At 64.1% G+C, this 20,404-nt stretch overlaps 2 protein-coding genes across 2 annotated transcripts; both read left to right on the forward strand.

Moving 5' to 3' along the window:
* The first annotated feature begins 377 nt into the window (after positions 1 to 377).
* DUSP28 (dual specificity phosphatase 28) lies at positions 378 to 2,246 on the forward strand. Its single transcript, XM_032480695.1, is given in 3 exon segments — positions 378 to 545; positions 547 to 912; positions 1,147 to 2,246. Coding segments are annotated over 3 exon segments (522 nt in total). The 5' UTR covers positions 378 to 518; the 3' UTR covers positions 1,276 to 2,246.
* Positions 2,247 to 5,675: 3,429 nt separating this feature from the next.
* On the forward strand, positions 5,676 to 15,158 carry RNPEPL1 (arginyl aminopeptidase like 1). Its single transcript, XM_032480689.1, is given in 12 exon segments — positions 5,676 to 6,367; positions 9,178 to 9,318; positions 9,757 to 9,908; positions 10,437 to 10,553; positions 10,727 to 10,962; positions 11,167 to 11,280; positions 11,696 to 11,781; positions 11,783 to 11,809; positions 12,205 to 12,313; positions 13,286 to 13,516; positions 13,591 to 13,733; positions 14,165 to 15,158. Coding segments are annotated over 12 exon segments (2,208 nt in total). The 5' UTR covers positions 5,676 to 5,803; the 3' UTR covers positions 14,453 to 15,158.
* Positions 15,159 to 20,404: the final 5,246 nt, after the last annotated feature.

The raw sequence follows: 20,404 nt of genomic DNA on the forward strand, positions 1-20,404 counted from the left end.
AAGGGTACACGAAACCAGGCGGCCTACAACAAAACGATGGGGAGGATACTGGTCAGTGACCAGGTGATAATCTGTGACGGGGTCCCTTGCTCGTCTGCACGTCAGCTGCAGCTTAGGAAGCCCACCTCCCTGAGCCCGCTAGAACACCGCCATCCACCCAGCTGCAAGCCTCCCGGGTCGTAGGGACAGGAACCTGCAACTCAGACATCTCAATTTACAATGGGCGGGGAAGCCCATTCACCCAGCAACCCGGCCCCGCCCACCCCAGCGCGGCCAATCCCTCTGCCGATGGCCACGAGGTCAGCCAATGGCCGCACCCGAAGCCAATCAGAAGAGGCCCCCGGACTCGGCCCAACCAATGGGAGGCGGCCAGGGATTTTTGGGCGTGCCTCGCTCGTGCACAGCCACGACGGGGCTCGCCCCAGGCAGCCGTCGGAGGCCTCTAGGACCCGGGGGCGCCCGGCCGGCCGCCCGATGGCCCAAAATAGACCCCTGGGCTGGGGACCCGAGCGCTGGTCATGGACCCGGAACAAGCCGGACGCCGCGGGAGCCGCTGAGGCGGCCCCGCCGCCGTTCGTGCGCGTCGCCCCCTCGCTCTTCCTCGGGAGCGTGCGCGCCGTGGCCTCGCCGGAGCTGCTGGCGCGCGCGGGCGTCACCCTGTGCGTCAACGTCTCGCGCCAGCAGCCCGGCCCGCGCGCGCCCGGCGTGGCCGAGATGCGCGTGCCCGTGTTCGACGACCCGGCTGAGGACCTGCTGGCGCACCTGGAGCCCACCTGCACCGCCATGGAGGCCGCGGTGCGCGCCGGTGGCGCCTGTCTCGTCTACTGCAAGAACGGCCGCAGCCGCTCGGCCACTATCTGCACCGCCTACCTTATGCGTCACCGCGGCCTCAGCCTGGCGCGGGCCTTCCAGGTGGGGCGGGACTTCCGGGCGGGACAGACTTCCGGCGAGATGAGGCGGGGCCTTCCGGGAAGGGGGTCCTTCGAGATCAGCGGAGACTGCTGGGCGGGGCGCGACTCCGTGAGGGGGCGGGGCCTCTGGGAGGGGCGGGCCCGCACTCGGGGGCGGGGCCTCCGGGCTCTGGAGGCGTCTGCGGAACCGGCAGCGAGCGCTGCGCGGTGTCTAGCCGGACCCTCTCGCTTGCAGACCGTGAAGAGCGCCCGCCCAGTGGCCGAGCCCAACCCGGGTTTCTGGTCGCAGCTCCAGAAGTACGAGGAGGCCCTGCAGTCCCGGTCCTGCCAGCTCGGGGAGCTCTCGGGCCCGAGTGAGTCCTAGTCGGTCCGCCCTCGAGGACGCCCAGCCTCAAGAAGGGCGCTTGGAGTTTCCTGCCGCCTCGGGGTGGAAAGAGGTACACAGACGAGAGGGTGGTCTTTCCTCTCCTGCCGCACGCCGCACGCACGGAGTTTTCATTTTCTGCAACTTCCCGAAGGCCTCTGTCCCCTCTTGACGTTTGTCAAGTGCAAGGGTGTGTCCACCGAGAACTGGGAACCGTTCCTCCCCTGGTCAGCAAATTTATTAGAAAGGACTTGGTCGAGAAGGTGAAAACCACCTGGGGAATTGTAGCCAGAAAGACACCTAACTACAGAGAGATGGAGGCCGGGGAGCCAACGTCAGCAGATGGGGAAGTACAGCAATCACGGAGACCCGCCGCCCTGAGCCCGGCTGCCTTCAGCTCTGATGCGGGCGGCGCTGGGAGGACACCTACGGCTGCTGGCAGAACGTCGCGCCTGCCACCTGCTCGAACCATAGTGGCTTTCCCAAAGCTCACACAGGCCCCCTTACAGAAACCAACACGGGCTCCAGCCAGCGAGGGCCCAGTTTCTAGACTTAAACCTGCTGCAGACACGCAGGTGAGGTCGCGAGGCTGTGACAGATCACCCAGCATGGACACCCTTGGGGCTGTCAGAGTCTGTACCCACCTTACTGACCTCCCAGTCTCAACCACAGCACTGAGCCCTGGCCTAACAGCCTGCAGCCATGGGCATGCCAGCGATGCACTAACCACGGTGTGTCTGAGTATGCTGACCCCTCTTGTGGTTCAGAGGCAGCTCATCTGGACATCCTACAGCCTAAAGACTATCCTAGAAAATTAATCACAGTCAACACTCCTTAAATAAGATGTGGAGAAACTAGGTAATATGTGAGTTACAGATAATACAGTCCCTGGTTAATATATACAAATACATACGTAACAAGATAATGAATAAAACACTGTAGTTGGTGTTTATCATCTGCCTTTACCCGCAGCCAGTGCCTCGGGTCCTCTTGGTCTCTCTTGCCGGGCTGACTCCACCCTGCACCCTGAAGCGTGGCCCTGCCTGCACTGGTGCTGTGACCTCCGTGACCCCCGCACACAACCCGGGAGTGCTGGCAGTAATGAGGAAAATGTCCTAGCTTCCACACACTCCTCCTGGCCCCGCTGAGCAGCGGCAAAGCCCCGCTGCCCCTTAGGAGTCAGGGTCAGTCACCCCATCCAACAGAGCAACCCCTGACTTGCCTAAAGCTGAGGGGCCTGAGGAGTCCCAGATAAATGGCATCTCAGCCTCCCATCCAGGTGGGAGTGAGGCCCTCTGACCCAGTAGAGCCCAAAGTTGTGGGGATGGGAAGTTCACACTTGGTGAGGCACTGGGGTGGTTGTGAAAGGACCTCCTCCTCCCCAACCCTCTTGCTCCTGCACCTTGGTTTCCAGCTGGGATGGGAATGACACCATCCATTGGTCCCTGGCTCAGAGCATAAACAGCTTGTCGGTCAGCACCCAGCCCTGTGCAATGTCACCAGTCAGCAATCCCCATCCCCAAGAGCCCCAGCCCTGCTCATAACTCGACCGCAGCTCATAGTGGCTAACCCAGCTTTTACCACCTTACCCCTGGTAGCACGTGTCACTTTTTCATCAACCCCATGAGTGAGCTGCTGCCAGTGTCTCTCCACTTGGCAGGTGAGGCTCCAGTGGCTCCATCTGTAACCTCAGGTGAGCTGAGCAGTTGGCCCAGCTAGGAGGTCAGGAGCCAGGACCAAAGCCCAGATTTCTGCCATGCATGCTCACAGCACCTTTGCTGGCACACCCCTGACCTGCTGACCTGGTCCTGGGTGGCAAATGTGCAAGGATGGCAGAGCCTCGGCCAGGGTGAAAGACATCTGTGGGTCACATCAGCTTTTTATCCCACCAGCTCCCTTCTGAGAACCATCCAATTTCGGTTCCCACCAGAGGCCCAGGTATCCCTAGGACCTCTGTCCCAGAGACAACACAGTACCTACCTGAACTCCATGGGCTTCCGGGAAGCCCTCCTGCCTCTGTGCCCGCCTGCTAGCAGGTGAGGCCAGGGACCCACTCCCCTCCCTGGTGTCAGCCCACTTGAATAGGGCCACCCAGTCCACGTGCATCAGGGGGAGGCTGGGGTGTCAGCTGCACCAGGCCGGCCAGCCAGGATTTGATCATCGAGAGGCTGGAGTGTGAAATTCCTTTGGGAGAAATCCCAGCCTCTGGCAGTCTCGACCCTCAGGGTCCTCTCCCCTAGGTAGACTGGCGCCAGGAGAGAGAAGGACAACCCTGCCCGTACATCCGCCCTGGACCTCTGTCAGCAAGACAGCGCCCACCACCCCCCCAACACTGAAGGCTCTGTCCTTGACAGGGACCAGGTGGAGAGTGGAGACAACCACTGTGGGCTTCACAGTTCACAATGCTTTGGCAGGCTGGCTCTGACACTGAGAACAGATCTCTTTGCTCCTTCAACATTGGCTTGTGTTGGTCCTTTATAAAAATGTGGGGTGGAAGACAGCGGCACCCCAGGGGGAAAGTGGCAACAGCTTCTCTGGACCTGCAAGACTGCCCTTCTCCACCCCTCTGGTGTGCAGAGCTGGCCACTGGGAGATGCCCAGGGCCCTCCAGGGGAGAAGGGATGAGACCCAACCCCTGCTCCCCCAAGTCCCAGAGACCAGGAGGGCAAGAAGCCCTTGATGTTAACCTACCCTGAGTGTGCAGGCAGCTGGTAGACCGCTTGAGGGTGGCTAGGGCAGGCCAGTGTGGGTGCCCACATGCAGTCCAGACAGTGTTCTTCCAGCCTGAGCCCCACTGGCAGGGGGCAGGGGAAGGCTCTAAAAGGCTGGTCAAACTGAGAATGCCATCTAAAACACTCGGCCTGTGGCACCTGGGCAGGTACTGGGCTACCCAAAGCCATCAAGGACTTATCAGACCCTAGCTCTCTCCTCTCTCGAGTCCTGGATGCAGCACTGAGCTCCCTCCTCCAGTTTGGGATAGGGGTCATAGGGAAAACTGAAGAGATGCCTCAGTGCACATGCTCCACCCGAATCAATGAACACACGTCCTCCCACTTAGCCATCCTTCCCACCCCGCCCCGGCCCCACTGAGGAGGGCAATCAGGGTCACATGGATTACAGATGGGGATACTGAGTCCAGAAGGCCTAAACAGTACTCAGGGATGACACAGAGGTCAAGTGCAGGGTGACTCCTGCCCCATACTCTACCAGACAGTGATTAAGCAGTGAGAGGAGTGTGTGGGGTTACAGGCCAAAAGCCCCTTCTCCCTGAGGACCCGAATTCTCATATGATGATGACAGCAACATCTCGGTGGCCCCTCTCATGCCATGGCTTTGATATCCACCTGAAGCTAGCTCTTTGGACATCCTCACTGGTCTGCAGCCACCCTCTCTGGGCCCAGGTCTCTGGACAGGCCTGGGTGAGTGGGCTGGGGTCAGGCAGGCCAAGTCTGATTACTGCCCAGCACTCTCCTCCTACACCATCTTCCTCCAGGGCCCTGCCAGCCCTTAAGGCAGCACAGTCCAGCAGAACTTTCTACTATGGGAGGATATCTGCTCCTGTTGAATATGGTTGCCAGTAGCCAGACACTACCGTCCAAACACACATGGAGGCTTTGAAATACGGCTAGTGCAACTGAGGAGCTGCGCTAATTCTATTTGAATCTAAGCAGCCACACTTATCTTAAGGCTCCCGAGCGCCAGCACGCCCTATTCGGCATATAACACAGACCACTGCTCTCACAGGGGAGTGGGTGGGGTATATGGAAAGCATTCCCAGGGCCTGAGGCTCCCTAATGGGCTAGTAACATTGAATTCCCTACGCCACACTTCCCAGCTTCCCTGCCCCAGGCGCCCCAGCAGTCGCTGCCCCAGGAACCTGGCCTGTAGCATCCCTGGGGGATCCGTCATCCCGACTTCTGGGCTCTCCCGAGTGCGGGCCACCTGGGTAGGAAGCACACAGGGCTGCGGAGACCTCTCGGCCACGCACACCCCGGCCGCAGTGCGCCCCCAGACCCTGCGCACAACAGCCCCCGGGCTCCTGCCTCCCCGACCCCCACCCCCCCACCCCCAGCACAGCACCGGGGGCCACCTGCACACAGTAACTCCGGCCGCGCACCCCGGCTCCCCTTCCCAGCCTAACTCACACCGCCCCGGCCCCGCTCAGAGCTCCCCCAGCTCCCACCCTGCCAGCACAGCGTCCCCCGGGTCCCCTGTCTCCGGGCCCCGCACAGCGCCCCGGGCTCGCGCTCCCAACCCGACTCGCAGCGTCCCCGGCTCCCCGGGGCCCCGGTCTCCCCGCTCACCGCGCCCCCGGCTCCCCGGCCTCCCGGCGCACAGCGCCCCCGGCGGCGGCCGCGCGGAGCCCGAGCGGGGCGGCGCACAGCGCGGGGCCGGGCCGGGCGGCTCCCGGCGCGACTTCCTGTTGTGCCCGCGCCCCGTCGCCGCCGCCGCCGCCCGGCGCCCCTCGCCCCGCTGCCCGCGGCCCGGCGCGGCCGCCGCTCATGGATTTCACCTAGCGCGGCCGGCCATGGCGGCGCAGTGCTGCTGCCGCAAGGCGCCCGGCGCCGAGGCCGCGCCCGCCCGCCCGCCGCCCGAGCCGCCGCCCGCCCTGGACGTGGCCTCGGCCTCCAGCGCGCAGCTCTTCCGCCTCCGCCACCTGCAGCTGGGCCTGGAGCTGCGGCCCGAGGCGCGCGAGCTGGCCGGCTGCCTGGTGCTCGAGCTGTGCGCGCTGCGGCCCGCGCCCCGCGCGCTCGTGCTCGACGCGCACCCGGCCCTGCGCCTGCACTCGGCCGCCTTCCGCCGCGCCTCCGCCGCCGCCGCCGCCGCCGCCGCCGCCGCCGCCACCGCCGCCACCGCCGAGCCGCCCTGCGCCTTCGCCTTCTCCGCCCCCGGGCCGGGATCCGCGCCGCCGCCCCCGCTGCCCGCCTTCCCCGAGGCGCCGGGCGCGGAGCCCGCCTGCTGCCCGCTGGCCTTCAGGGTGGACCCGTTCACTGACTACGGCTCCTCGCTCACCGTCACGCTGCCGCCTGAACTGCAGGCGCACCAGCCCTTCCAGGTCATCCTGCGCTACACCTCGACCGACGCCCCCGCCGTGAGTCCGACCCGGGTGGGCGTCGGGGCGGTGAGCCGGTCGTGGTGTCGTTTCTAGGCGGCCTCTCTCTGAGTTGCCAGGGTAGGGGGCATTCATGTGGGCTCTGCGCCTGAGGCAGGCGACCTGAGCCTGGGGCACCTGCCGAGAGGGTGGAGCCAGCCTGGCCTCTCCTGGCATTCCCCCACCTGTCTCTGGAGTCCTGTCCAGGTGCTTTCAGTGGTTCCCTTCTGGTGCCTGGGGAGCCCTTAGGAGCCTTGGACCCACTGCGAGCCTGGGGGCTGGCCACAGGACAGGGAACACTGTGCCACTGCAGGAGGCCTCTCAGGTGTGCAGCAACCGTCCCTGCCTGGGGATGAGGGTAGTGTCTGGTGAGCACAGGCCGAGCCACACACTTGCTGGAGCCTGGCACTGAGAGGCGGGCCAGGCAGTGCCAGATGTGGAAGGGCCTCTGTGTGACCTGGACCTTCAGAGAACTGGTGGGCCCCAGGTCTGTTCCCTGGAGGTGGCATGAGGGACATACCTGACAGAGCCGGCAGCAGGGAGGGCTGGGTTGGTTCTAATGCTTGGGGCCCCCTGGGCAAGGACTGGCGGATGCTGTCACTGGGTGGCCCCGTGTTCCCAACACAGACACACATGTTGGCTCTGCAGGGCTTTGGGCAGGGGGCACCTGCTGCCCCAGGGGCTCAGCAGAAAGGTTGGGTGAGCCAGGCTGGGCGCTGTGGCCGCAGCACCTCTCCACCATGGATGGAGCAGGGCCTTTCCTTTCATTCCCACAGTGTGGGATTTGCTGGGTTCCCAAGGGGACAACATACGTATGACACTACCTCCCCCCGCACTCCCCCCCACACACAACATACTCCAGCTCTGGGAGGCCCAGGAGGTCCCATCAGTCACTGTCCATGGCATGTAAATGGACAGGGTGATGGACAGGTGGCATAGAGGCCAGGAGCCATCAGGGTGACATGTGGACAGGAAGAGCCTACGGGCTTCCTAGGATTCCCAGGAGCCCTCAGCAGGCCCTGCCACTTCATCTCCTTTGTGAGCTTCTGTGTGTTCTGGCCCGGCCACTGGCCTGCTGGGTTGGCCCCTGCTGCCTACTGGGGGTAGTCTGGGGCTCTGACACCTGACAGTATACACCTCCGGCCACACTAGTGAGAACAGAGGGACGTGGCGCTCCCTGACCTTGATCTGTGAACTTGGAGCCCACGCACGGTCTACCCAGGTCAGGCAGAGTGGCCCGCAGAGGGGGGCTAGGGCCTGTTACAGGCCACCCTTGCTGGCCTGACCCTATCCCCAGCAGCCTGACCATGAGGACCTGTCCCCAGTGTGAACCAAGGACCAGCTGCAGCGGGATCCACTGCAGGGAGCCTCCTTAATGCAGATTCCAGGGTCCCAGCCCTAGGAAGCTCTGTGGTGGGGCCCAAGAGTCTGTATTTTTTAACAGACTCCCCAGACAGGCCTTCTGAACATCTTTTCTGCACAGCCCCGGGGGGCCGCAGAAAAGAAGGACACCCCTGCAGGCTCCCTGTGGTGAGGGGCAGAGACGGCGGCCTAAAGGAAGTTTGGAAGGAGTTTCTGAGCACTGCCAGCGGTCCGGCTGGGTCTGCAGGACCGGGATAGGCAGCCCCTCTGGGCCTGGGATCTGCGGTTTGTGGAGGAGGGAGTGCCATCTGGGTCTGGGATCTGCAGGAGAGGCAGCCCCACCAGGTCTGGGGTCTCGGCAGCTGTGGTAGCTGTCAGCTGTGGAGTCCCTGACCTGCCACTTGTGGAGGACTGGGGTCCTTCCATAACGGCCCTAGGAGGACCTCTATGTGCTTGGTCACTGAAGTGGACAAGGAACGACCCAGTTTCCTTCAGTGATCATGTTTTGGCAGAGGGAAGGTGGGGAAAACAGAGTCGGGACCCCGAAAAACAGCTGCAGTCAGGTTGGGGGAGCCCCTCCCAGGCTCTGTGCTGACCTTTCTGGAGATGCCAGAAAGCTTGGGCGGAGATGAAAAGTGGTGTGTGGAAGTGGCGGTGGGCCAGGTTGCAGGCGTGGTCCTAGGCAGAGCTGGTGGCCGGGGTGGGCAGGAGGGCACGAGGAGGGGCTCCCTGGGGGGGGTCGGGCCTGGCCTCAGGCTCTAGGGGAGGTTGGCCAAGAGGGCCACAGTGTCCGGCGGCCATGGAGGTGGTTGGCAGCACCAGCACCTGGGGACACTGGCTGGCTGCAGGGAGGTCAGACAAGCACCCCCGCCATGGGCCCCGCTGCAACTTGGGAGTCCTCTGACCCCTCCTCCCAGCACCCTTCCTGGCTGAGGCCTGGGAGAACTGGGACTCGGGTGCTCTGACTGTGTCTCGATTTCCCCTGGGAAGCGGATGAGGGGCACAGGCTGGGAGACGGCCTCCTGTCTGGAGGGAGACTGGCCTGCCTGCCCGGGGGCTGCTGTTGGCCCTGGGTGAGCCCAGTCGGCACAGCCCCTCTGGACCCTCACTCCCTTCCTCTCCAGCTGCTGCCCCCAGCGGCTCCAGGCCTGGAAGCCTGGACAGTGGGGTTGGGGCTGCTTCCTACGGCCTTGCCCTCTAGGGGAACTCTGCCCAGCTGTCAGGAATGAAGGCCAGGCTGGCAGGCGTATCCTGGCATCCCCACGTGCCGCTCTCTGTGGGACAGGGTCCCAAGTCCCCCTGGTCCTCAGGTGCCCCCGCCTCACTGGGACGAGGAGGGCCGTCCGCCAGCAGCTGTGGTCTCCACGAGGCCTTGGCTCACTGTGTCGGGGAGGGTATGACTGCCGGAGCCCGGGACCATGGGTGACGCCTGCCCCCACCCGCTGCAGATCTGGTGGCTGGACCCGGAGCTGACCTACGGCAGCGCCAAGCCCTTCGTCTTCACCCAGGGCCACTCCGTCTGCAACCGCTCCTTCTTCCCTTGCTTCGACACGCCCGCCGTCAAGTGCACCTACTCAGCCGTCGTCAAGGTCGGTGCCCGCCGGCAGCCCTCCTCCTCACTTCCTGCCACTGGGACCGCTGTCCTGGGAGCCCACCCTCCCTGATAGGGTCAGAGTCCGAGACCCAGGATGGGCCCCAGGACCCCAAGGAGGGGCGGCTCAGTTGGAGCTGCTGGGTCCCAGGGCCCCTGGCCTGAGCGTGGCAGCACCCCCGCCCCACTTCTACCCCCGGCTTGGGCAGGCGGTGTGCAGACCAGGAGCTCGGGGCTCCCCAAAGAGCGTGGGGGTCCCTGATGGGGATGAGGGGGTCCCTGACAGCATAGCTGCCTGGCCCAGGTTGTAGGGCTTCCCGTCGGGGACGTGGGTGTGGGGCTTTCTAACTGAGGACGAGGGGTGGCCTGACAGGGCGCACAGGGTTCCCCATCACGGACAGGGGTGCCCTGATGGGTGGGGCCTCCTCGAACACAGGCCCCGTCGGGGGTGCAGGTGCTGATGAGTGCCACCCAGAGCACCTATGTGGAGGAGGAGGGCGTCTACCGCTTCCACATGGAGCACCCTGTGCCTGCCTACCTCGTGGCCCTCGTGGCCGGGGACCTCCAGCCGGCAGACATCGGGCCCAGGTAGGGCTGCCTCTTGCTTCCCCCAGCTGCTCCCGCCACCTGGGGTCTAGGCCTCAGGGTGATCCTGCCGTGGACTGGGTGTCCGACCTGCGCAGCGGCTGCCGTGTTGCTGGCACGCTGTGGGGCCAGCTCTGCCCTGCCTTACTGCCACTGCCCAGGGCCATCCCTGCCAGGCTCCTCTCACTCCCCTGTACCCCCTGGCCTGGAGGCCAGGCTCCCGGCCTCACCAGCACCCTCCCCAACCTGGTCCTCCTGCAAGACCATGCTGCAGCCTGACACACCCTCACTCTTGTGTGGGCTCTGTCAACTCAGAGACAGAAGGAGCCAGCAGTCCCTCGGCATGTGGCCTGGCCCTGGCTGTGGGAAGGGGCTGCGTGGTGGCAGTGAGTGAGGTGGGGCGGTGGGCAGCAAGCAGCGGGCCAGACTAGGTGCAGGTGTTATTTCAGCCCAGAAGCCCAGAGGGAAGGCCTGGTGGGGTAAGCGGGGCGGGGGCTAGTTGGCCCCGGCCCACCCTCTCCCCTGTGACAGGAGCCGTGTGTGGGCCGAGCCATGCCTCCTGCCCACGGCCACTAGCAAGCTGTCAGGCGCGGTGGAGCAGTGGCTGAGTGCCGCCGAGCGTCTGTACGGGCCATACATGTGGGGCAGGTACGTTTGGGGGCGCCTGGGAGCCCTGGCTGGCTGCAGGAGGGGTCCGAGGACTCCCAGGGAACAGTGGGCTCCATGATGGGGGCCTCGTCTGACGCCTGGCGGGGGAAGTGATGCTCGCTGCCCAGGCCCCAGCTGTCTAACGGTCACCCGTGCTCCCCATCCCCGGGCAGGTATGACATCGTCTTCCTGCCCCCCTCCTTCCCCATCGTGGCCATGGAGAACCCCTGCCTCACTTTCATCATCTCCTCCATCCTGGAGAGTGACGAGTTCCTGGTCATTGACGTCATCCATGAGGTGGCCCACAGCTGGTTTGGCAACGCCGTCACCAACGCCACGTGGGAGGAGATGTGGCTGAGCGAGGGCCTGGCTACCTATGCCCAGCGCCGCATCACCACGGAGACCTATGGTACTGGGCTGGGGAGGGGCGGGGGTGGCGCCACCAGGGCTGTCCTGGGCACCACGCAAGGGGCTGAGAGCCCAGCCTGGTCCCAGGGTGTGGCCCCTCTGCCATGCGTGTCCAGCCACAAGGCTCGGGGCAGGGAGCATCCACACCTGCCCCAGGTGCTCAGGCTGGCCTCCCGCCTCCCCCTACCTCCCTGCCCCCGTCCAGGTGCTGCCTTCACATGTCTGGAGACAGCCTTCCGCCTGGACGCCCTGCACAGGCAGATGAAGCTTCTCGGAGAGGACAGCCCGGTCAGCAAGCTGCAGGTCAAGCTGGAGCCAGGTGCCTACTCCCACCAGGACCTGGCCTGGGCCTGCAGACGTCACCTGCAGGGCCTTCTTGCCCACTGCTTGCTTCCTCTGGCTGGGTGTCCCTGTCTTCCAGCATGGCATCCCTGCAAAGGCCAGGTCAGGCCCTCCCAGCCCCAGGAAGGCCTTCCCTAGGCTCCCTCAGCCTGCCACCACCTCTCACAGGCTCTGAGCACCCATCACTGTGGTGTGTGGACCCTCGGTCTCCCCTTAGGCCCCCCCCCCGGGACAAGCAGGCCCAATCACTGCACCCCCAGGGCATCCGGACGTGAGGGAAGGTGGCCCTCAGCTCTTCCCCCTGCACAGCCCCTGACCCCTGTCCGGCCGCCATCCCTTGGGACACAGGAGGGTCAGGGCACCACCCAGAGCCCAGGGTGTTCCCCTTGCAGGGGTGAACCCTAGCCACCTGATGAACCTGTTCACCTACGAGAAGGGCTACTGCTTCGTGTACTACCTGTCCCAGCTCTGCGGGGAACCCCCAGCGCTTCGATGACTTCCTCCGAGTGAGCAGCCCCTCCCGGGACAGGCCCCGCCTCTCCTACCCCATCCACACCCGCCCCGCCCTCGGGGCTGTGCCCTTCTCCCCCAGGCTCGGTGGGGGCGGGGGCGGGGCTGTGGGTGGAGCTGGGACCTGCCCGTCTCTCTCAGGGGCAGTGCCTGGGGGGGCAGCGCCTGGGTGCTGCCTCCTGTCTTTCCCACCCTCCCACGCGTGGCCGCTTGGCAGGGCCAATGAGGCAGCAGTGGTGTCTCTGCACCCGCCCTGGGCTTGCACACCCCTCTGTGCAGACCCCTCGGGGCGGGGCCTCTTCTAGCCGGCCATGCTGTACAGGTCCCAGCTCTGGGGGGGCGATATGTGCCCAGCTCCCAGGCCTGCTGAGCCCTGCCCCCGCCCTTGCAGGCCTACGTGGAGAAGTACAAGTTCACCAGCGTGGTGGCCCAGGACCTGCTGGACTCCTTCCTGACCTTCTTCCCGGAGCTGAAGGAGCAGAGCGTGGACTGCCGGGCAGGTGAGGTCCACCGCCCACCACATGTCCTCACGCAGCGAGCCCACGGCCTGCCAGGGTGGGTGTGGGGCTCTCCCTCACACGATGCCACGTCTGCCTGAGGAGAGCCCCTTGGGTTCACCCGTCCTTCCTGCAGCCAACCCTCGCTAGGCTGGATACCATAGGAGTAGAGAGGAGGGTGTGCTTCCCAGCCTGATGGGACCCTGGGGGCTTCCCAGAGGAGGCTGCACTTAAGCCAGGCAGACTTGATTAGGCAGTCCCAGAAAGAGAGCCATGGAAAGTGTGTGCAAAGGGCCTGGGGCAGGATCTGCAGGGCAGAGGGAGGTTTGTCTCAGAGCTGGCTGAAGCCAGCTGGCCTGCTTGCATGACGCTCGTGAGGGTGTCTCTCGGGGTCCGAGGGCTTGGGGGCCAAAGAAGAAACAGAAGGGGTCTGCTGTCTAGGGAGAGGCCAGGGTTTGCTAGAAGGCGGTGAGGTATGGCTGGAAGGTCTGGGCATGGGGGCCCTGTGCTTCGAAAGGGGCAGTAAGCGCGCTCAGGGTTCTGGGGCTTAGCGGGTGGGTAGAACTTGTTCCCTCCGCGGCCGCCTCTTGGGCTTTAGAGCAGGAACACACCTTTACCAGTGCGTTGCTACCCACCCTGTCACGGTGCAGTGCCCCCCTCCAATCTCCCTGCCACGGGGTTAAAGTGCCTCATTGTCTTCCACTCAGGAGAGACCTGGAGGGGTGGGGGTCCCTCAGTCACCAACCCAAGTCTTCCGCCTCCCTGTGCCCCTTCACAAAAGCCACTCCAGTGGCCTGCAGGGCAGGGGCTGGAGCTGACCCCGGCCTCCCCAAACTTCCCCACTCTTGGGGCTGCCGGGCCCTGGGATGGTCACACCCAGGAACACCCTCAGGGTCAGGAGTCTCCTGGACAGGCCTGCTCAGGCAGCCACTCTCCAGCCCAGGAGGAGGCCCCAGGATCTCGTGTCCCCTGCAGGGCTGGAGTTCGAGCGCTGGCTTAATGCCACGGGCCCCCCGCTGGCTGAGCCAGACCTGTCTCAGGGGTCTAGCCTGACCCGGCCGGTGGAGGCCCTCTTCCAGCTGTGGACTGCGGAGCCCCTGGACCAGGCGGCCGCCTCTGCCAGCACCATCGACATCTCCAAGTGGAAGACCTTCCAGACTGCACTCTTCCTGGACCGGCTCCTGGATGGGTCCCCGCTGCCCCAGGGTGAGTCCCTCAGCTGCCTGGGTGGCTGGGGAGGGGTGCGCCTGCAGGGCCCTGACCTGCCCGCCGCCCCACAGAGGTGGTGATGAGCCTGTCCAACTGCTACTCCTCCCTGCTGGACTCCATGAACGCCGAGATCCGCATCCGCTGGCTGCAGATCGTGGTCCGGAACGACTACTACCCCGACCTCCACAGGGTCCGGCGCTTCCTCGAGAGCCAGGTGTGACTGGCCCGCACGGGCCTCCTCCCCTAGCCGCTGCACCCCCCACGGCCCCCTGGTCTGACCGCTCACGCTGGGCACCCCAGAGAATGGTGCGGGGAAGACGCACGATCTAAGGTGGCAGTTGGGGGAAGAGACCAGACACCGCCAGACCCTGGGAGGCTGTGCCCGGAGGGGCCAAGCTGGGAGCAGAGACCGGGCCTGGACACCGGGGCATCTGAGCTCCTCAGAGGTCCCAGTGGTCCCACAGGGGCCCTGGCCTCCCCACTCCCCCACCTATCCCGTCAGCACCCTCAGCCCAAGCTCCCTGGAGACGGGGCCTCTGTAGAAGGCCTGTGAGTGACAGGGTGAGGGCAGAGGGGTCCCGCTGTGGCCGTGTGGGGGCGGCCAATTCTCCTGAGTGCCCTGCACCCCGCCCCCTCCCCCCGCAGATGTCCCGCATGTACACCATCCCGCTGTACGAGGACCTGTGCACCGGCGCCCTCAAGTCCTTCGCCCTGGAGGTCTTCTACCAGACGCAGGGCCGGCTGCACCCCAACCTGCGCAGGACCATCCAGCAGATCCTGTCCCAGGGCCTGGGCCCCGGTGCCGAGCCCAGCGTGGAGCAGGGCAGTGCCGGAGCGGACTCAGAGGCGGATGCGGACACACCAGCCCTGCTGCTCGGGGACGAGGCCCCCAGCAGCGCCATCTCTCTCAGGGACGTCAATGTGTCTGCCTAGCCCTGACCTCCAGACACCACGATTGTGCCTTCTGTGGCCCGGGCCTGCCATGACTGTGCCGCGGCTCTGGCCGTGAGCTCTGCCCGGGCCCACGCGCCCCACTCACGGGCTTTCCCAGGGACCTGCCCGGGGCCAGCCGAGGCCAGTGGACCCGGTCCCCCAGCTCTCTTGCACTGCAGGCCCCAGAATGGCCAGCACATGCCACGCCCTCCTGTCTCAACACTGACTGCCAGATGCTGCCCCGGGTTGACAGCCACCGCCACACTGTGCCTTAAGTCTGCTGGGAGGCCTGGCTGTGCTGTCCCCATAGCGAGCCTCGCCCTGCAGAGCCCTGCACCCCGCCCCGGGGGACTGGTAGTCTCCATTGTCCCTGGCAGAGGGACAAGGACATAGACATGCCCTCAGTGTGGAGGCAGGGGACACTAAGGAGAGGGTGGATGTCCCTGGGGAGGGGCCCCCCCAAAAGCCTTAGCTCCTCAGGGAACATGGGGTCCCAGGCCCCCGGGGGGAGTGGGACAGGACCGTCTGTCTTGTGGCTGCCTACGGCCAGAGCAGCAGTAACACAGATGGGGGCAGGTGGTACTGGTGCTCTTAGGCCCACCCTGCTGGCAGAGGCCTGGGGACCCCGGTTAAAGCTGGGCCACCTGGGGGACCCCTGCAATAGGGTCACCATGATTGTCCCATTAAACCTCCACTCTGCAAACTACCTCCCAGCTTGTTGGTCCCAACTTTTTCCTTCATGTGTGCCCAGCTGCCGCGAGGCGGGGTCTAGAGCTGGTCAGCCCTGTCCTCAGACACAGGCTCCCGGCCAGAGGTAGGGAGATGCTGGATAGGGCTGCGGGCCTTCCTAAGCACCCAGCCACTCCTGACCATTGGCTCTGCCCTCAGGCCCCAGATCCTGCCCTGCAGCCCCAGGGGGTCTGAGCAGCAGCCACGGGCTGCCCCCACCCTCCCCGACCCCCTCTCCAGGCCTCTGCCACCCCCCTTTCCTGGACCTAGCACACCGATATAATGGAGGTCACTTGTCACCACCCTCGCTGTGAGCCTTTCTCAGTGGTGCTCCCCTGCCCCAAACTGGAGTAAAGGAAAAGGTGAGTGCGATCTTGGAAGATGGAGACTGAGGGGCTGCGGACGTCCACCGGCACAGGCACAGTGTGGCTGCAGGTGAGGGGGGAGTTCAGGAGAGGAAACAGGGCGGGGACCCCATGGGGGCCTCTCCACGAAGCATGGCTGTGCTGTGGGTGCAGGAGTGATGCGGCTACTGGGGCCAAGGGCAGGGTCCCGCTCAGCGTGTTGGGGTCTCCCATGGGATTACTGACACGCCTCTGTTCGTGGGTCTCTGTGCCAGGCAGCACTGCAAGCTCTCCCACCAGGATTACGTGCTCTGGTCCCAAAGTGACATGTCACCTGACCAACTGGCCAGACCCAGTCCCAGAGCCCACCCTACACAAGGGGCCAGGATGCAGGAGGATGAGGAACGGTTCAGGCAGGGCCGGCCACACTGGCCCTGCCACATCCAGCCCCCAGGTCACCAAATATCCTGCTGACTCTCCTTCCTGCAGTCAAGATCCACCACCCACCCTGGCCGGAAGATGACCTGGTCCCGTCCAGTCACAGTACAGGATCTCGGGTGGCCTCCATGAATGAGGGTCTGTGTGCATCCCTGCTCCAGGACCAGGTGGGGCTCTGCTCAACCCACAGACTTGTGAGCTGGAGGGCCAGACACCTACCCCACAGGGAATGGGGTGGGGCCACAGCAGCAACGTCCCTGCGGAAGGAGGGACACAGGGGTCCCCCAGCGCAGGGTCCTCTGTGGCCCTTGGCGCTGCCCTTGGAAGGGTCCGTCCTCTTCCTGTCTTCTCAGCCTCCTCTCAGCCAAAGCCATTCTCAAGTCTCTAGGCACCAACCTCTCCATCCCAGGCCCTTGGTTCCTTGGGTAGTTCAACTCAAAAGCACCGTAGTCTCCCCAGCCCTTGACTCCAGCCCCAAAGGCCTGCGGTGCTGCTGAGATGTGCTTCGCTCCCCACCGGCCCGGCGCCACCCCGCCTGCCGCTCTCCCGACTTTACAAAGCTCAGAAGCAGCCCTCTACCGTCACAGCTAGGGTGGCGCCCATCTCCTCGGCCTGTCCTGGCTCTGACCTGCCCTCGGATGAGCGGGAGGCCTCTCGACCCTGCGAGTCCCTGCGTCTCTGCCTTTCTTGACTCCTCCTTCCAGCTTGCAAACCCGGAATGGCTTTCAGCCTCTCTCCCCGTTGGGTATCTTGCCAGACACAGCCTGTGATAATACGTGCTGCCAGTGTTTCCCAACCTCTTCCCCCAGACCTGCGAGTTATTTTGGACATCACTTGCCTCGTGAGTCATACAGTTGAGTTTTACCAAATGTTTCGCCGCTGCGTAACAGCTGCCAGCATTCCAGCTTCCGTGACGGGCCATGGCCAGCCCCGAGCCTCTCCCCGGGCCGACTATGCTCCGGCAGCGAGCGGCCTAAAACACCGACATTTTAAACAACAAAGGGTTATTCTCACTTGTGCCACGTGTCAACTTTCGGCGGGCAGGGTGGGGGCTTCCTGTCACCGTGGTTCTTCAGGGACCCCTGACGGAGGAGAGGAGGTCGCGAACATCCCACGTGCCTTCCCCAGGATAAAGGAGAGCTGAGAAGGGGCTCACACAAGCAATCAGACGTGCCGGGGCCACACACCACTTCTGCTCCCAGCGTTCCCGGGGGCCCCACACGGCCCCTCCTGCCACGTGCACGGAGCTGGGGGTTCACAAATGACCGTGATGACCACCATAAGGTCTGAGGGCAGAATGCTGGGAGACAGCTGCGTTCTGGGGACAGAGAAGGGAGTAGCCAGGCAGGCAGGAGAGCAGTGTCATGGAGCCAAGGGGGTGATGCCCAGAATGGGGATGGAAGTGGCTGTGAGCATCAGATCTGGGGCCAAGGAAGGCGGGGCCGTGAGGAGGGACGCCATGTTGGAGAGCTGAGGGTGAGGAAGGGTGTGAGGAAGGCAGGTTGTGCACGGAGAGCCCCACGCTGCACGGAGCCTCTCTGGAGTCCGGGCCGGGGTGTCCGAGCCCCTCAGGCTGTGTCCTGTGCAGCCCAGACTTGTCCTGGGGGTGCTTCTCTCCCCCGCCGTCCCCCTCTCCTAGGCCAAATGCTTTGGGGGGAACTTCAGATCTAAAGACACGACTCAACCAAGCACCCACCCAGGAGGGCACTGACCACGTGCAAGAGGTCATCGCACTCCCCAGCCCAGACTGGCCCCCGAGGAACAGAGCTGGCAGAGCGATCAAGAGGACTTCACAACCGTAGGATGAACATCACAGCCCCATAATGGGGTGGGGGTGGGGGGGCGTGAAATAAACCGCCAGACAGGAGTAGGCACTGAGACAGCCGGGAGTTAGGAAAAAGAACTGGAGGCCTTGGAAATTTTTTTAAGGGACAGTTACTAAAAACGAAAGCTGAGAAGCATGGTCACAAGGAAGACGGGGCTCATGAGCTGGAACATCAGAGGCGCTCCTGGGGTCGGCAGAGGGACGCACGAAGGCAGAGCAGATGGGGGAGGCCACGCCGCAGAGCTCCCTGCGCCCGGGGTCGCGGAGACAGCGCCAGGCAAAGACACACCAACTGATCCTCGCTCTCAGCGCGGCTGGGACCCGGGCCTCCTTTCCTTAGCCACTGCCTCCCGCTCCGCCCCCCAGCATCAGACCTCCGCAGCCAGGCGGAGCCACCCGGGGCCGCCCCGCCCTGGGTGCCTTACCTAAGCCGCACACCCAGCCAGGTGTGTTCCCTAACACAGACTGCCCTTTCACTGACAGGAATCCGATGTCAGCTCTTAAGCTTTGTTTGTTTTCCCACTTTCTCTCTGAATAACCACCGGCCAGGCCTTGGGAGGATGAAGCCCGGAGCAGGGCAATGACCTCTGGTCCCGGCCCAGCGTCTGAGTGGGGCTGACGGCCATGGGCAGGGCACGAAGATCGCCGCCGCCCACCCAGCCAGGCCTGGACAAACCTCCCTTGTTCAAAAACGAATGAGCAAGCAGAGGAAGAGGTTCCACAATCTGAAGTGAATGCGACCCCCACAGGGCAGAGAATACCCCGCGTCACTGGGAGACTGAAGTCGGGGGCGCGGCGGCCTGCGTCCTGCTTGCAACAAAGTCTAACGCCTGATGACTGAGGAGCAGCGGGCAGGGGCAGAGCTCCTGTGAGGAACATGCGTTGTTTTGTATAATGAGGCTTAAAAAAAACTTCATCTAAAAGATCAGCCTTCCAAAGAGCCCAGTCCCCTGCGAGCACGCGGTGAACTCGGTCTGCATGATTTCGGAGCGCTGGCTCCGTCCCACTTACAGCCCAGGGTCCCGGGCTGCCACCTCCTCCCTTTGAAGCCCAAGTTCTTTGCTGTGAAACAGGGCAGCGGCGGCACCCACCTCTGGGCTCTGTGAGGGTCATACAAGCTCTGGGTCTCCTCACTTTCAAACAAGTTTGACCCGTTGAGCCCTTAGGGGTGGGACCCGCCTCTCTTCTGTTGGAGAACTGACCTTGGGTTGCAGGAAGGACAGAGATGGCTTTGTTCCAGCCCTGCCTGGCAAGTTACCTTCAGCTGGAGCCTCGAGGCAGGGGCAGGAAAGAGACCCAAGCTTCCAAAACCCACTCCCACTCCGTCCCGCTGTAATCACCCCATGGAGGAGCAGTCCACATTGGTGGCCTCAATGGCTGTCCCCTGGGCCCAGGCCCACCACAGTCTCGTCTCATCCTCAGACCGCCCTGGGCCCTCTGCAGCACGGGAGCTGTAGTTGGAGACAGGGGCCCAGGGAGCCCCCTGGTTACACCTGTCCAGCGGGGCCAGGTTTCCAGCAGTTCTTGACCAGGTGACTTCAGGGTGTTCCTGGCTCTGGGCCCAGGCTCCTGCTCTCCACGCCTCCTGGCCCCACTGGGGTGGGTTACCTGGGCTCCCACCATCTCTCGACACTCCCAGGGCAGTTAGCCCTGGGGTGTGCGTGATGGAGGCTGGGTCCGCAGGCCCAGGGCCTTGCCGAGTTGGGGACCTCCCACCTGTCCTGTCCTCTCATGGGGAGAATCCCAACTGAAGGCCTTACTCAGAGGGACAGGCACCCCACTGCCTGCAGGCCCAGGACACTGGCCCTGGGGGCGGGGCATAGGGCCTGCACTGTTTTGTGGGCCTGAAACTGCCTTGGATTCAGACCTGTCAGTATAACTGAGAGCATGTCTAACCCAGGTCCTCCGCTCGAGGCGTTTTTCCCAAATCAGGTCCTTCTCCTCCAGTCCCACCAGCTTCCTAACCTGAGGACCCAAGGCCAGTCCTTCCAACTCCACGGGCCTCCCGCTGTCTCACCTGTATCTCTGGCCTGCGGCACCTGCCGTCTCTGACTCACGTGAGGAGTTACCAAGTGCCTTCAAAGGCACTCAGTGTCTTCCTCCACTCCTGGCCCAAATCTGGGCCTCTGAGCCAACTCACTCAGCCCCACCTGAAGGACCTACTTCTGAGCCCGCTGCACTGCGAGCGATGTTGTGAAGCGCAAACGTGCTGTCTGCCCCCTCCTAAAACCTCCCCGCTTTCTCACCGCTGGCCCACCCTGGAGGGTCTTAACACAAGTCTACGAACTCTGATTCGCCTCCCTCCACAGGGGCGGAACGCCCCGCCCCTGCACATGGGCTGGACTTCGTCACTCACTTGCCTAAACAGAAGGCTACAGAAACCAGGGAGCTGAGGTGGGTGTAAACACACTGCAGCTTCCATCTTCCTCTTCGCTTGCATTACCCGCTCTGGGAGGAACCAGCTGCCATGCTGGGAGGACACTCGAGCAGCTCCATGGAGGTCCACGGGACGAGGAGCGGAGCCTCCCTGAGCTTGACCCTCCAGCCCCAGCCGACCTCCAGATGACTTCAGTCCAGGTGACATCTGGACTGTAATTTTCAAGAGACCCTGAGCCA

This window comes from Camelus ferus, chromosome 5, assembly GCF_009834535.1.
Source record: "Camelus ferus isolate YT-003-E chromosome 5, BCGSAC_Cfer_1.0, whole genome shotgun sequence".
NCBI lineage: Eukaryota > Metazoa > Chordata > Mammalia > Artiodactyla > Camelidae > Camelus > Camelus ferus.